Source organism: Salminus brasiliensis, chromosome 1 (assembly GCF_030463535.1).
Source record: "Salminus brasiliensis chromosome 1, fSalBra1.hap2, whole genome shotgun sequence".
NCBI classification, from domain to species: Eukaryota; Metazoa; Chordata; class Actinopteri; order Characiformes; family Bryconidae; genus Salminus; species Salminus brasiliensis.
In genome coordinates this window covers 55,540,794-55,553,828 of record NC_132878.1, presented here as the reverse complement: position 1 = coordinate 55,553,828, position 13,035 = coordinate 55,540,794, and the positions used below count along the sequence as shown (strand labels likewise).

Sequence of the window (13,035 nt, the reverse complement as noted above, 5' to 3'; positions counted from 1 at the left end):
ACGTAAGGCTGATGTTTCTAAGCAACATAGCGGTCAAAGATTAGTCCATGAACAGCACAGTGCTTATACTGTACTGGAGCTTTAAACACAGCCACCCACATGTTTATTTATGTGACCAGTATTGACGCACGATGATGAACTTTTTTTGTGTGAAAAATATGTAAGATGCAATAAATCTGGAAGAGGCAAAGCAACATAACAGCCCTGTAGATACCACAGGGGGCAAAGCATAGTTGTGTTAGGTGTCATTATACATAATCCAAGAAAACAAGTAATACTGAATGACCCTGGTTTGTGTGGAAAATAGTGTCTGTATATTTTCATCGGCAGCAGTGGTGTCATTGTGAAACTGCATGACTAATCGCACCATAAAAAGTGCTCTGTGTTATTTTTTTGCCATCTCAGGGGAGTCTGGAGGTTCCCTTCACTACCCCGTATTGTGTTTTCTCACTGACTGAAGATGGCTTGGTCCCACACAAAAGCTGGTCATTGTGAGGGGCTGTGAAACATTAGCCTTTTGAATGTGGCCTTTGGGCCTGGACCTGCTATTTCCACAGCTCGTCCTTTTAAAGAGAAGTTGGTAAATATCAAGGGGGGTTTTCCTTTCTGTGTCACTGCCAAAGTGCACAACTACTTTAGACAGCAGAAATTCAAGTAGTCATGTTGGTTACTGACCAATCAGAAATGCCAAAATAAGTTAGCATCAAAAGTTAGTTCTTCATGATTCAAATATGCTTGGCTGTGTTCCTCCTTAGTGTCATGGGTTTAGCTAATTTCAAGCAGGAACACAGATGAAAAGTCAATTACTATGATTTAAACAAACAGTGACTTAAATAAGCCAACATATGAGCACAAATTGAGCACCATGGCGCATTCCCATTATTCCCATTATAAGTAATTGGCTACAAACTCCATGAGTATCTATGGGTTCTGTGTTCAGGCAACATCTACAAGGAATGCATATAAAGCAAAATGACAACACAGAAATAATACTGTAACAAGAAGTTTATTGTAGATACAAAATGTTCTAAAATAAAACATTGTGTCACCAGCAAAAGCTATAGACTGTCTCAATGCCAAACTTTCAGTAACAAACCTTCAACCAGTCTCAACTTCCGGTTATGATCTTAAACTGTTCATTCACAAAAGAAAGTACACCAAGTATCTCCCTGACAAATAACTAACACATTGGATTATTGAGGATCTTTATAACCTATATGGACAAAAGTATTTGGATAACTGCTCCAGGGAAGCTTTTCAACTAGATTTTGGAGCACTGCTGTGAGGATTTAATTGCATTCAGTGACAAGAGCGTCAGTGAGGTCAGGATGTTGGATGATCACCACCCCACCTCATCCCCAACTCCAGTACTCATCCCAGAAGTATTGGATGGCGCACCATCCATCATTCCAAAGAACACAGTTCTTCCACTGCTGGGGGGCTTAATACCCCTCTAGCCCATGCCTGACATTAGACAAGGTGCCAATAGGTTTGTGTTTATCTGCTCCAGAGAATCCTTTTCCATTGGCAATATTTCTCTACAGGGACTAGAAAAGTTATGTACCAGACAAGCAACTTACAGAAGCTGAATGTATTCATTAGAAAGGGTGTCATTTGGACATATTGTATAAGTTCATATGTACATGCAGCACTGTGCAAAGGTTATTTTCAATAGTCAAGAAGTTTCCAAAACTGGAGATTAAAAGATTCTGAGAAAATGGGACTCCTAACGACTGAAAGAAATCTTGTAGACCACCAAAACTGTTCCTATCAGAATACACACTGTTCCTACCAAAACTGTTCCTAACCAGTTAAAGCTTTCATCTTTGAGAGAGATGAGAAAATCAATCTCCACTCTCACTTCATCTGAACACATCCACATCCGAACACTGTGGGTCTGAAAGGATGTGGAGATGATTAAGAAGCTTTTACTGAGAAAAGGCAAGAACAGTCAAAACTGCTGATGCCGTCGGTTGTCTCAGAACAGTGGACTCCACCACCGGAGTGGTGACGTCAACATCACTGAAAGCATTGAAGACCATTTCAATGGTGACTTCTAAGGCTGAAGATTGGAAGTGTGGAAAAATCCTTTTGCAGATTTCTTCAGAAACACTGAAAGTGATTTGTGAAAAGAATGGAAGAGTGGAAACACTAACTTCTTAAACATTTAATGTTATATTATGTTGCTGAGGCCTCTGTATAGTTTTCTGTTAAATAGATGTTTTTTTTTCCCCTGCTGAAAAATTAATAACTTTATGATGAAGGTTAGTCTCTGACATTTGCACAGTGCTGCACTTCCCTTGATTATCAAGAATCTGGGTAATTTTCCAGAAATGAAAAACAGACATTTGTTCTATTATTTTTATTTACCACAGTGTGCTGTGTGTATTTAATGTACTATGCAATGTGTCCCTTTTGCACTGACATGAACCTGTATATACAATTATACACAAAACTGAAAAAACAAAGGCTATTCTGACTGCTCTTACTGTGATAGCAAGAATGTAAGCCTACTGTTCAAGTATGTGTTTTCATTACCCTTCAGAATCACTTCAGCAGAAAAATAAGGCTTCATGTGTGCAGGAAAAATACACAAACTGACAGCTGCTGTCACTCAGGTGTAGGGCTATAGCTAAAGAGGCAACCATCTATTCAGAGATATGAGTTCATTTGAGCTGTCTGAGACGCTCCATTCATGGGCACATGGGCATGGCCAGTCAACTTCTCATAATTTCTAATAATAAGTTTTATACAAAAATAGGCTACTGCAGAAACTTGTCATAGCAGTACAGCTTCATTTGAGAACCTTTTTTACATTCGCGATTTGAACATGACGAAGATTCACAACCATGTTACGTTACAACCATACACTCAGGCTAGCAAAGGGAAAAGCGTCTAGAGTTGATGTTCATCTTAGTGACACCAATCAGACGAAGTGGTGCAGAGAGGCCAAACCCTGGTGTGACTGGACCATCACACAGAAGATCAGAGAGCTCGTCGTGCTCCTCCAGGCCAAAGGTAGCGTCGTTGAGCATCCGCCGATGCACCTGGCACGTCTGCTCGATCTTCAGTTTATTGATGTCACCTCGCAGGCGCATGAGCTGGCGTGCGAGCTGCTGATCCTGCAGACGCATCTCCTTCTGTAAATAAAGAGAGTATTTTAAAAGGCACTTCAATACTGCAGGATTTGCAGTTTACTCAAGCATCATGGCAATTTTGTAATTGCAATTGCAATTATGGTTATGGCTATTTAGAGCATGTTCAGTTTTTTACTATACTGTAAAAACGACCTGACTCTAAAGTCCATATTAATCCTATACTTTTCCCTTCTTAACACATCCACAAGTGTTTCTGTCCATCCTTCCACTGAAGATGAGTCAACGCTGCTTACTCTGACATTATCTTAGTGTCAGAACCACAGAACCCCATCGGATTACCTGTGGCCATTCCTTGATGGGTCAGAGCTGCTTTGGCGGCACAAGGGGAATCCTAGGCTGTGTTATGGCTGATCAGAGTACCTAAGTATGTTTAACTGTAGATATTCTGTTGCTTTTGACTCCATACTTCTTTTAGAGTAAGATTTTGATTATCCATAATTTCTTCTCAGTACTTTTGACACTGCTGGTGTCTGAAGTTTGCCTTTTAATTTTGCACTGGAACTATGATGCTAATATAGCTAGCAAGTATTGTATTTCAACTGGCTAAGTTATGCTTAAACTACAGTCGTAAGGAACGGAAGCTTGGCCATGATCATTTAAGAGGTCAAAAACTATTATGCCACAGTGCATAAAAAACACATAAGCTGGATTTATATAACCAAATGGAAGGGTTGAGGAAAGTGTGTAACGGGATAAAGGTATTTAGTATGAGGCTAATTAAAAGTTCATTATACCACATACATTCTAGATATTCTTTTGGCATCCTGCAGAATAAGAACACCAATTTCTGTACTCCTTTAGAACAAATGAATATCAATAAGAGATTGTTTCAAATGACAACAATCCTTAACATGAACCATTATTTCTTCCTTGAGATCGTATCTTCATACCAAACACTGCGAGAGGATTGAATGTTTCTTATTAAAGAACAGGGTAATGATAGAGGCCCAGTCAGGAACCACAATCCCCCCACCCCCCAATCATCCTAACTGATGGAACATCGTTATTTTCATGCTTGATTTTCTTCTCGTAAATGTTTGCGGACACACACTAGGCAGAGCTGAAGAAAAATGAGTCCTTTTTCATAGATGTTGAAAGGCGCCTCATTGTGTGCCTGGACTATGACACCCCTGCGTGCCTCCACAGTACTGGCCTCATGGCTGAACGGAGTCACAGATTAAACTAGCAGAAGGGGAGAGATGGAACAGGCTGATCATCACTCACACTCCTCTGCTCCTCATCACTTCCACTCACTTTAATCTCAATGCAAATGCTACGCACTAATGGAGCCTTTGACATTTGCCCCATTGTTCTATTTTAATTAGCTAAGTAATGGGAGATGCTACTTTTTTTCTTCCCTGCGGAAAATACAACCAAAAACACCTGTAGTTCTAGTGCATTGGTATCTGCACCAATACCGACCTGGATTAATTTTATTCTGTTTATTATTATGAAATTGAGAAGCTAACTTTGCCAGTGATGCATGTTATTTTCATTTTCATAACTTATTTGTTGTTTTTTTTTGTTTCAAAACTAAATGTGAAGTGTAAACATTGTGGATTAAATGCTGGTCAACCAGCATGATCCATGGATCTATTTTTCTAGATGGTTTGTTTTGGGATCTATTTTGTTAGAAGGTTTGTTTTGGGATCTGTTTTGTTAGAGGGTTTGTTTTGGTATCTATTTTGTTAGAGGGTTTGCTTTGGGATCTATTTTGTTAGATGGTTTGTTTTGAGATCTATTTTGTTAGAGGGTTTGTTTTGGGGTCTATTTTGTTAGATGGTTTGTTTTGAGATCTATTTTGTTAGATGGTTTGTTTTGAGATCTATTTTTCTAAATGCTTTGTTTTGATATCTATTTTGTTAGAGGGTTTGTTTTGGGGTCTATTTTGTTAGATGGTTTGTTTTGAGATCTATTTTGTTAGATGGTTTGTTTTGAGATCTATTTTGTTAGATGGTTTGTTTTGGGATCTATTTTGTTAGATTGTTTGTTTTAAGATCTATTTTGTTAGATGGTTTGTTTTGAGATCTATTTTGTTAGAGGGTTTGTTTTGGGATCTATTTTGTTAGATGGTTTGTTTTGAGATCTATTTTGTTAGATGCTTTGTTTTGGGATCTATTTTGTTAGAGGGTTTGTTTTGGGAACTATTTTGTTAGGTGGTTTGTTTTGAGATCTATTTTTCTAAATGGTTTGTTTTGATATGTATTTTGTTAGAGGGTTTGTTCTGGGGTCTATTTTGTTAGATGGTTTGTTTTGAGATCTATTTTGTTAGATGCTTTGTTTTGGGATCTATTTTGTTAGAGGGTTTGCTTTGGGATCTATTTTGTTAGATGGTTTGTTTTGGGGTCTATTTTGTTAGATGGTTTGTTTTGGGATCTGTTTTGTTAGAGAGTTTGTTTGGGGGTCTATTTTGTTAGATGGTTTGTTTTGGGATCTATTTTGTTAGAGAGTTTGCTTTGGGATCTATTTTGTTAGAGAGTTTGTTTTGGGATCTATTTTGTTAGATGGTTTGTTTTGAGATCAATTTTGTTAGGGGGTTTGTTTTGGGATCTATTTTGTTAGGGGGTTTGTTTTGAGATCTATTTTGTTAGATGGTTTGTTTTGAGATCTATTTTGTTAGATGCTTTGTTTTGGGATCTATTTTGTTAGAGGGTTTGTTTTGGGAACTATTTTGTTAGGTGGTTTGTTTTGAGATCTATTTTTAGATGGTTTGTTTTGAGATCTATTTTTCTAAATGGTTTGTTTTGATATGTATTTTGTTAGAGGGTTTGTTCTGGGGTCTATTTTGTTAGATGGTTTGTTTTGGGATCTATTTTGTTAGAGGGTTTGCTTTGGGATCTATTTTGTTAGATGGTTTGTTTTGGGGTCTATTTTGTTAGATGGTTTGTTTTGGGATCTATTTTGTTAGGGGGTTTGTTTTGAGATCTATTTTGTTAGATGGTTTGTTTTGAGATCTATTTTTTCTAAATGGTTTGTTTTGAGATCTATTTTGTAAGAGGGTTTGTTTTGGGGTCTATTTTGTTAGATGCTTTGTTTTGAGATCAATTTTGTTAGGGGGTTTGTTTTGGGATCTATTTTGTTAGGGGGTTTGTTTTGAGATCTATTTTGTTAGATGGTTTGTTTTGAGATCTACTTTTTCTAAATGGTTTGTTTTGAGATCTATTTTTCTAAATGCTTTGTTTTGGGATCTATTTTGTTAGATGTTTTGTTTTGGGATCTATTTTGTTAGATGGTTTGTTTTGGGATCTATTTTGTTAGAGGGTTTGCTTTGGGATCTATTTTGTTAGAGGGTTTGTTTTGGGGTCTATTTTGTTAGATGGTTTGTTTTGGGATCTATTTTGTTAGATTGTTTGTTTTAGGATCTATTTTGTTAGATGGCCTGTTTTGGAATCTATTTTGTTAGATGGTTTGTTTTGAGATCTATTTTGTAAGAGGGTTTGTTTTGGGGTTTATTTTGTTAGATGCTTTGTTTTGGTATCTATTTTGTTAGATGGTTTGTTTTGGGATCTATTTTGTTAGAGGGTTTGCTTTGGGATCTATTTTGTTAGAGGGTTTGTTTTTGGGTCTATTTTGTTAGATGGTTTGTTTTGGGATCTATTTTGTTAGATGGTTTGTTCTGGGGTCTATTTTGTTAGATGGTTTGTTTTGGGATCTATTTTGTTAGAGGGTTTGCTTTGGGATCTATTTTGTTAGATGGTTTGTTTTGGGGTCTATTTTGTTAGATGGTTTGTTTTGGGATCTATTTTGTTAGGGGGTTTGTTTTGAGATCTATTTTGTTAGATGGTTTGTTTTGAGATCTATTTTTTCTAAATGGTTTGTTTTGAGATCTATTTTGTAAGAGGGTTTGTTTTGGGGTCTATTTTGTTAGATGCTTTGTTTTGAGATCAATTTTGTTAGGGGGTTTGTTTTGGGATCTATTTTGTTAGGGGGTTTGTTTTGAGATCTATTTTGTTAGATGGTTTGTTTTGAGATCTACTTTTTCTAAATGGTTTGTTTTGAGATCTATTTTTCTAAATGCTTTGTTTTGGGATCTATTTTGTTAGATGTTTTGTTTTGGGATCTATTTTGTTAGATGGTTTGTTTTGGGATCTATTTTGTTAGAGGGTTTGCTTTGGGATCTATTTTGTTAGAGGGTTTGTTTTGGGGTCTATTTTGTTAGATGGTTTGTTTTGGGATCTATTTTGTTAGATTGTTTGTTTTAGGATCTATTTTGTTAGATGGCCTGTTTTGGAATCTATTTTGTTAGATGGTTTGTTTTGAGATCTATTTTGTAAGAGGGTTTGTTTTGGGGTTTATTTTGTTAGATGCTTTGTTTTGGTATCTATTTTGTTAGATGGTTTGTTTTGGGATCTATTTTGTTAGAGGGTTTGCTTTGGGATCTATTTTGTTAGAGGGTTTGTTTTTGGGTCTATTTTGTTAGATGGTTTGTTTTGGGATCTATTTTGTTAGATGGTTTGTTTTGGGATCTATTTTGTTAGATTGTTTGTTTTAAGATCTATTTTGTTAGATGGTTTGTTTTGGGATCTATTTTGTTAGATGGTTTGTTTTGGGATCTATTTTGTTAGAGGGTTTGTTTTGGTATCTATTTTGTTAGAGGGTTTGTTTTGGGGTCTATTTTGTTAGATGCTTTGTTTTGGGATCTATTTTGTTAGAGGGTTTGTTTTGGGGTCTATTTTGTTAGATTGTTTGTTTTGAGATCTATTTTGTTAGAGGGTTTGTTTTGGGGTCTATTTTGTTAGAGGGTTTGTTTTGAGATCTATTTTGTTAGATGGTCTGTTTTGGAATCTATTTTGTTAGATGGTTTGTTTTGGGATCTATTTTGTTAGAGGGTTTGCTTTGGGATCTATTTTGTTAGAGGGTTTGTTTTGGGGTCTATTTTGTTAGATGGTTTGTTTTGGGATCTATTTTGTTAGAGGGTTTGCTTTGGGATCTATTTTGTTAGAGGGTTTGTTTTGGGGTCTATTTTGTTAGATGGTTTGTCTATTTTGTTAATTGGTTTGTTTTGGGGTCTATTTTGTTAGATGGTTTGTTTTGGGATCTGTTTTGTTAGAGAGTTTATTTTGGGATCTGTTTTGTCAGAGAGTTTGTTTTGGGATCTGTTTTGTTAGATGGTTTGTTTTGGGATCTATTTTGTTAGAGGGTTTGTTTTGGGATCTATTTTGTTAGATGGTTTGTTTTGGGATCTATTTTGTTAGAGGGTTTGTTTTGGGATCTATTTTGTTAGAGAGTTTGTTTTGGGATCTATTTTGTTAGATGGTTTGTTTTGGGATCTATTTTGTTAGAGTGTTTGTTTAAGGGGTTATTAGAAGACAGCTCAGCAAGCATTAACAGAAGAATCTTAAATTAAACCATCTGTAGAATCCAATTAGTTTTGCTGAATCATGTGTACCATCGAACACTGCATTGAATGTTTAAACCATGAACTAACCTGAAAATATGTGCTTCTGGGCCTATTGTGCTTACTGCGTGTGCATGTGAGCTGTGTGTGGTGCAAAAATAAACATATTCACATTAACATTCAGGCACTAGGCTGTATTTAAAAATGCGTCATGTTGAGACACCCCTTGATCGCACTGAATCAAGTTTTTCATTTTGTGTATCGCTGCGCAGCTAATTACAAGTAATAAATAAGATGAGCTATTTTACATTAATTAAGGTTAATGCAGCATAACTAATTTATATAAACGTTTGGAATTTAATGAATGGACTCAATCACACCCATGCCCCCAGGTTTCTCTTACCAGTTCTTTCCTGAGCCAGATGAGAGCCTCATCAATATTTCCGAAGCCTTTCAAGTTCCCTGGGGTCAGACTGCTCTCTTGTATAAAGTCAGTGGCTTGGCCGTTTTGTGTGGGCATGTCAGTCTGCTCCTGTCCTGTAGCCTGACCCATCTCTGGGGACTCTGTTGGTTCAGATGGTCCTTTGGTATTCTGTGCCTCCACTTGGGCCTTCCATTCTAGGTATGATGGCCTTCTTGTTTCTAGTCTCAGCTTCTCAGCCAAGGCCTTTAAGGTTCTCAAATGGTCATCTGCTGCAGCCTCCAGGTTGCTACAGTCCAAGTGGCTGATGTCCTCCACATTAATCTGCGGTATTGTGTCTGTGTCCATGGCTTGTCAAATGCAAACAGGCAGAGGTAGTTCAAAATAAACTGGAGATCAATTGAAATGCTAATGCTGTCCACCTATTGCTTTGGCTGGTCAGTAAGACTGAGTTGGGTCTTTGGAGCTGCAGGGCCTGCAGATCTTACAGCTGAATCAGTGGATGTGATAGAATGTTATCCTTCTATCTTTGCTGTACTTTTATCTTCTTATGGTCACCATCCAAACTAAGAATACCCCCATCTTGTGACTGGTCCGTTCTACAGGTCAAAGCATACTTTCGCCCTATTTCTTTTGATCCCAGGAAGATTTGAGAAATCCTGCGAAGAAAAGATGCACATATTTTACTTATGTCAGGTCAATCCTAATGGCACAAAACATTACATACAGCAAATAACAGAAACACTAATCTCCTGGGGTGTACACAGCGCTTTCTGTCCACACCTCATGTCACGTTCCGTATCCTCCCAAGCTGGCAGTCGCCATAGCAACTAAAGACAGCCAATGAGTCAGCACTTCGGTGTTACATTAAGCAGTGGCTATGAGGCCTTTTAAGAAAGCGACAGATCAATAGCAGCGCAGCCTGCTTTTGACAAATCTCGAGGGAGACAGAGCTAACGTTGGGAAGATATTCATTCACATGATCTCCATATCTTGTGTGTTGTCATAATATTACCACATTGAGCACCCAGCTGTACTTTTACATGGTCAGACTCAGGTCAAGCATAAACACTGTGTGTTCAGACCAAGGCTAATTCTTAAAAGAAATCCTTCTCAAGCTATTAGCCCCGTCTCTGTTTGACTCATAATGTTAGGGGGCACCACTACCACCACATGACATCACAGCAGCTGTTAGAAGGATTTTTGCCCATAGGAGGAGAAGGTCTTAGTGAATGTAAAGCTCTACTATGTACAGCCCCTATACCCTGCATACCACCCAAAGAAAAAAAAAAAATTTTCCAGCCTCTCTGCAGTAATCAAACAAGCGGTTTTTGCTACTGCGATCTCAATTCTAATTGGCTGGGGGGCTGCCGTCCAAAAGAGAAACCCCAGCTCTAAAAACGACACCTTTAAGCTCGACTAAAGTTGTATGGTAAGATGAGACAAAGATGTTTGGAGGAGTAAAGGTGAGGGATTTAATATCAAGAACACTGTACCAACAAGTGGGTGGAATAATGAAGAAGGAGGACTACCTCAGCATAACCCTAAACCAGGGGTCACTAATCGTATCTGTAAAAAGCCAGGGTGGCTGCAGGCTTTTGTTCCAACCAAGCAGGAGCACACCCCAAGACTGAGCCTAGCCTATTAAATAGGTAGCATCCGGGATGCTTCTGCTATATTGAAAGGAAAACCTGCAGACACATCAGCCCTTTGTGGATATGATTGGTGACACCTCAGAGATGGATGTGGATTGAATAAAGCAGGTTAACATTAAGCTGTTGGAATGGCCTTCCCAAAGCCCTGACCTCAAATACATAGATTGAGTCCATGCGGAGGACACCAACATATATAATCAAACTTAAATTCTACCAGGAAAAGAGGACAACTCTGATGAATGTATTATATTTCATTGGTTATTGTACACACTGTAATGTATGTTTTCAACTTAATGTGTGTTTGTATGTAGTGCCAGTAACTTTGCCTCTCCTGCAAACACTTCCTTTACTAAACCTTAATATGAGACCTAGCTTACTACAATAGTTTTTCACACGTTCCACTTATCTTTATAATGCTTATTACTGTGCTCACTGTATCTACTAAGCAAGATAGTCTACTGTAGTGTGTACTGGTTACGGTTGCCAAAATTAAGTTACCCCTACGGTCCCCTATTGTCACCAGAGCTTACTTATAGGAACTCAGTGATTTATTTTTCAGTGTAAAGCAACAAGAACATGTTGGCTGCATTAATATTTCATCAAGAGCACAAAGTTCTTTGCAAGCCAGGACAAATATGCACAAGGACAAATATCTGCTGCCCGACACTTTCCCACATTTTGACATAAGCTGCAGTTGGACAATACAACTACACACAGAACACTGATCCAAACACTGATTCCTTTAGCTTCAGTACACACGGTCAGCAGTGAAATAATCAAACAGTTTACGCTACTTGCTAAACAAATAGGTCACGTTTGCATCACACGGAGTCACAGCGTTATCACTGTGGAATAGGCTTACTCCTCCCACTCGTTCCAAATAATTCTTTGGTGAAGTTAAGTCTACAAAAGTTAAAGCTGGATGTCCGATCCAGAATTAAAACTGGCTTCATCTTCAAGGGTGTCTCGTTCCATGTCCAGATTTCATCATGGTCCCAAAGCTTGCCAAGGTGTAAGTGCTCAATCCTCCCTTATTATAGCCATCTTGTGGAACAGTGAAATGCCAAACTGTGACCCAACCACTCAGCACTTTCACTCGGCTTTCCATCTAGACCAAAGAAGCTGAGTGTTTTGTCAGGGGCTCTTAAATACTCTCCATTCTAAAACACACAATTACTATTGATTGGTAATGAAAGTTCTAGAGGCCTAATCTGTATATATATATATATATATATATATATATATATATATATATATATATATATATAGTCTTAGCTATAATGTTGTAATAAATAGACAGTATTAAGTACATCTATCATTCAATTATTGGCAATACTAAAGAAGTTGTAACAAATCCAAGGCAAATAAACAAGTAAACAAACAAATCCAAATCTTTCGAAAGTCACCAGATTTGCTTGCCTTGATAAGCAAACAAACAAACAAACAAACAAACAAATAAACACATCTATACAGAGTACACCTCTGAGGCCAGATGCAGGAGCTACTCTTGGTGTCTTTACGTGTCTCCGTTCTGTTGCTTTTGTCTAGACTGGAAAACATTGCTTTTCTATAACGCCAGCAGAATTCACTGCTGTCTGAACATGGCAGAGGTTATACACTACAGGCCCATACATTTGTAGACACGTGCTCATCCAGCAGCAGCCCCTACTCTCCTGGAAAGGCTTCGCAATAGAGTTTGGAACACTGCACTGAGGATCTGACTGCATTCAGCATCACAAGAGCATTAGTGAGGTCAGGCACTGATGATGGAGGATCAGATCTGGATCACAAACTCCACTCGAACTCATCCTAAAGATCTTGAATAGAGCTCCACCACTCCACAGAGAACACAGTTCCACAGTTTCACTTCTCCACAGCACTCACAGCAGTGCATTATTGACTTCTGCTGCACCTTAAAGCAGCACCTTCACCTGTCGCCCTGTACGCCTGTAATATGATTCATATTAGTAGGAAATCTTTCTATAACTTTTATACATTTTGTCCTCTCTGAAGTGACCAGATTACCCCTCCATGTGTGGAACCTACAGAGAAATGACCCTCCTGCTGTATGTGCACAAATGTTGTAGATGGACTTACCGGCTACTGTAGACGGTGGAAGAGGTGGATGAAAAAAGCAAGGAGTTTTCCACCCGTGTGTGTGTGTGTGTGTGTGTGTGAGAGAGAGAGAGAGAGAGAGAGAGAGAGAGAGGCAGAGAGGCAGAGACAGATTGGCTGCTTGTCTCCTTTTGGTTTTGAATGAGGAGGCCATCGGAGGAGGAGCACGCGCAGCTGCGTCACGAGGTGGTTGCCTGGGAGACCGTAAAGAATCTGATCAAATGTGTGGAGTCTGTGGCCAGACCTGCACACACACACACACACACACACACACACACCGCCCGTATGAAAACGCTGAGGGGCAACAGCCCCCAAATGACTTAATATTGCTACTAGGAGAAGCTCAGG

At 38.4% G+C, this 13,035-nt stretch overlaps 1 protein-coding gene across 1 annotated transcript; it reads right to left on the bottom strand.

The window, feature by feature from the left end:
* Nucleotides 1-987: 987 nt before the first annotated feature.
* On the bottom strand, nt 988-12,883 carry fam167ab (family with sequence similarity 167 member Ab). The gene is made up of 3 exons (XM_072696426.1): nt 12,670-12,883; nt 8,900-9,576; nt 988-3,140 (listed from the first exon to the last, which is right to left on the bottom strand). The coding sequence occupies exons 2-3, from the start codon at nt 9,263-9,265 to the stop codon at nt 2,877-2,879; spliced, it is 630 nt and encodes a 209-aa protein (XP_072552527.1). The 5' UTR covers nt 9,266-9,576; nt 12,670-12,883; the 3' UTR covers nt 988-2,876.
* Between the last annotated feature and the right edge of the window lie 152 nt (nt 12,884-13,035).

Coding starts and splice junctions, on each gene's coding strand:
- fam167ab (XM_072696426.1), bottom strand. CDS start 9,265: ATGGACACAGACACAATACCGCAGATTAATGTGGAGGACATCAGCCAC. Junction 3,141..8,899: donor TCTGGCTCAGGAAAGAACTG/GTAAGAGAAACC, acceptor CTTTATTTACAG/AAGGAGATGCGTCTGCAGGA.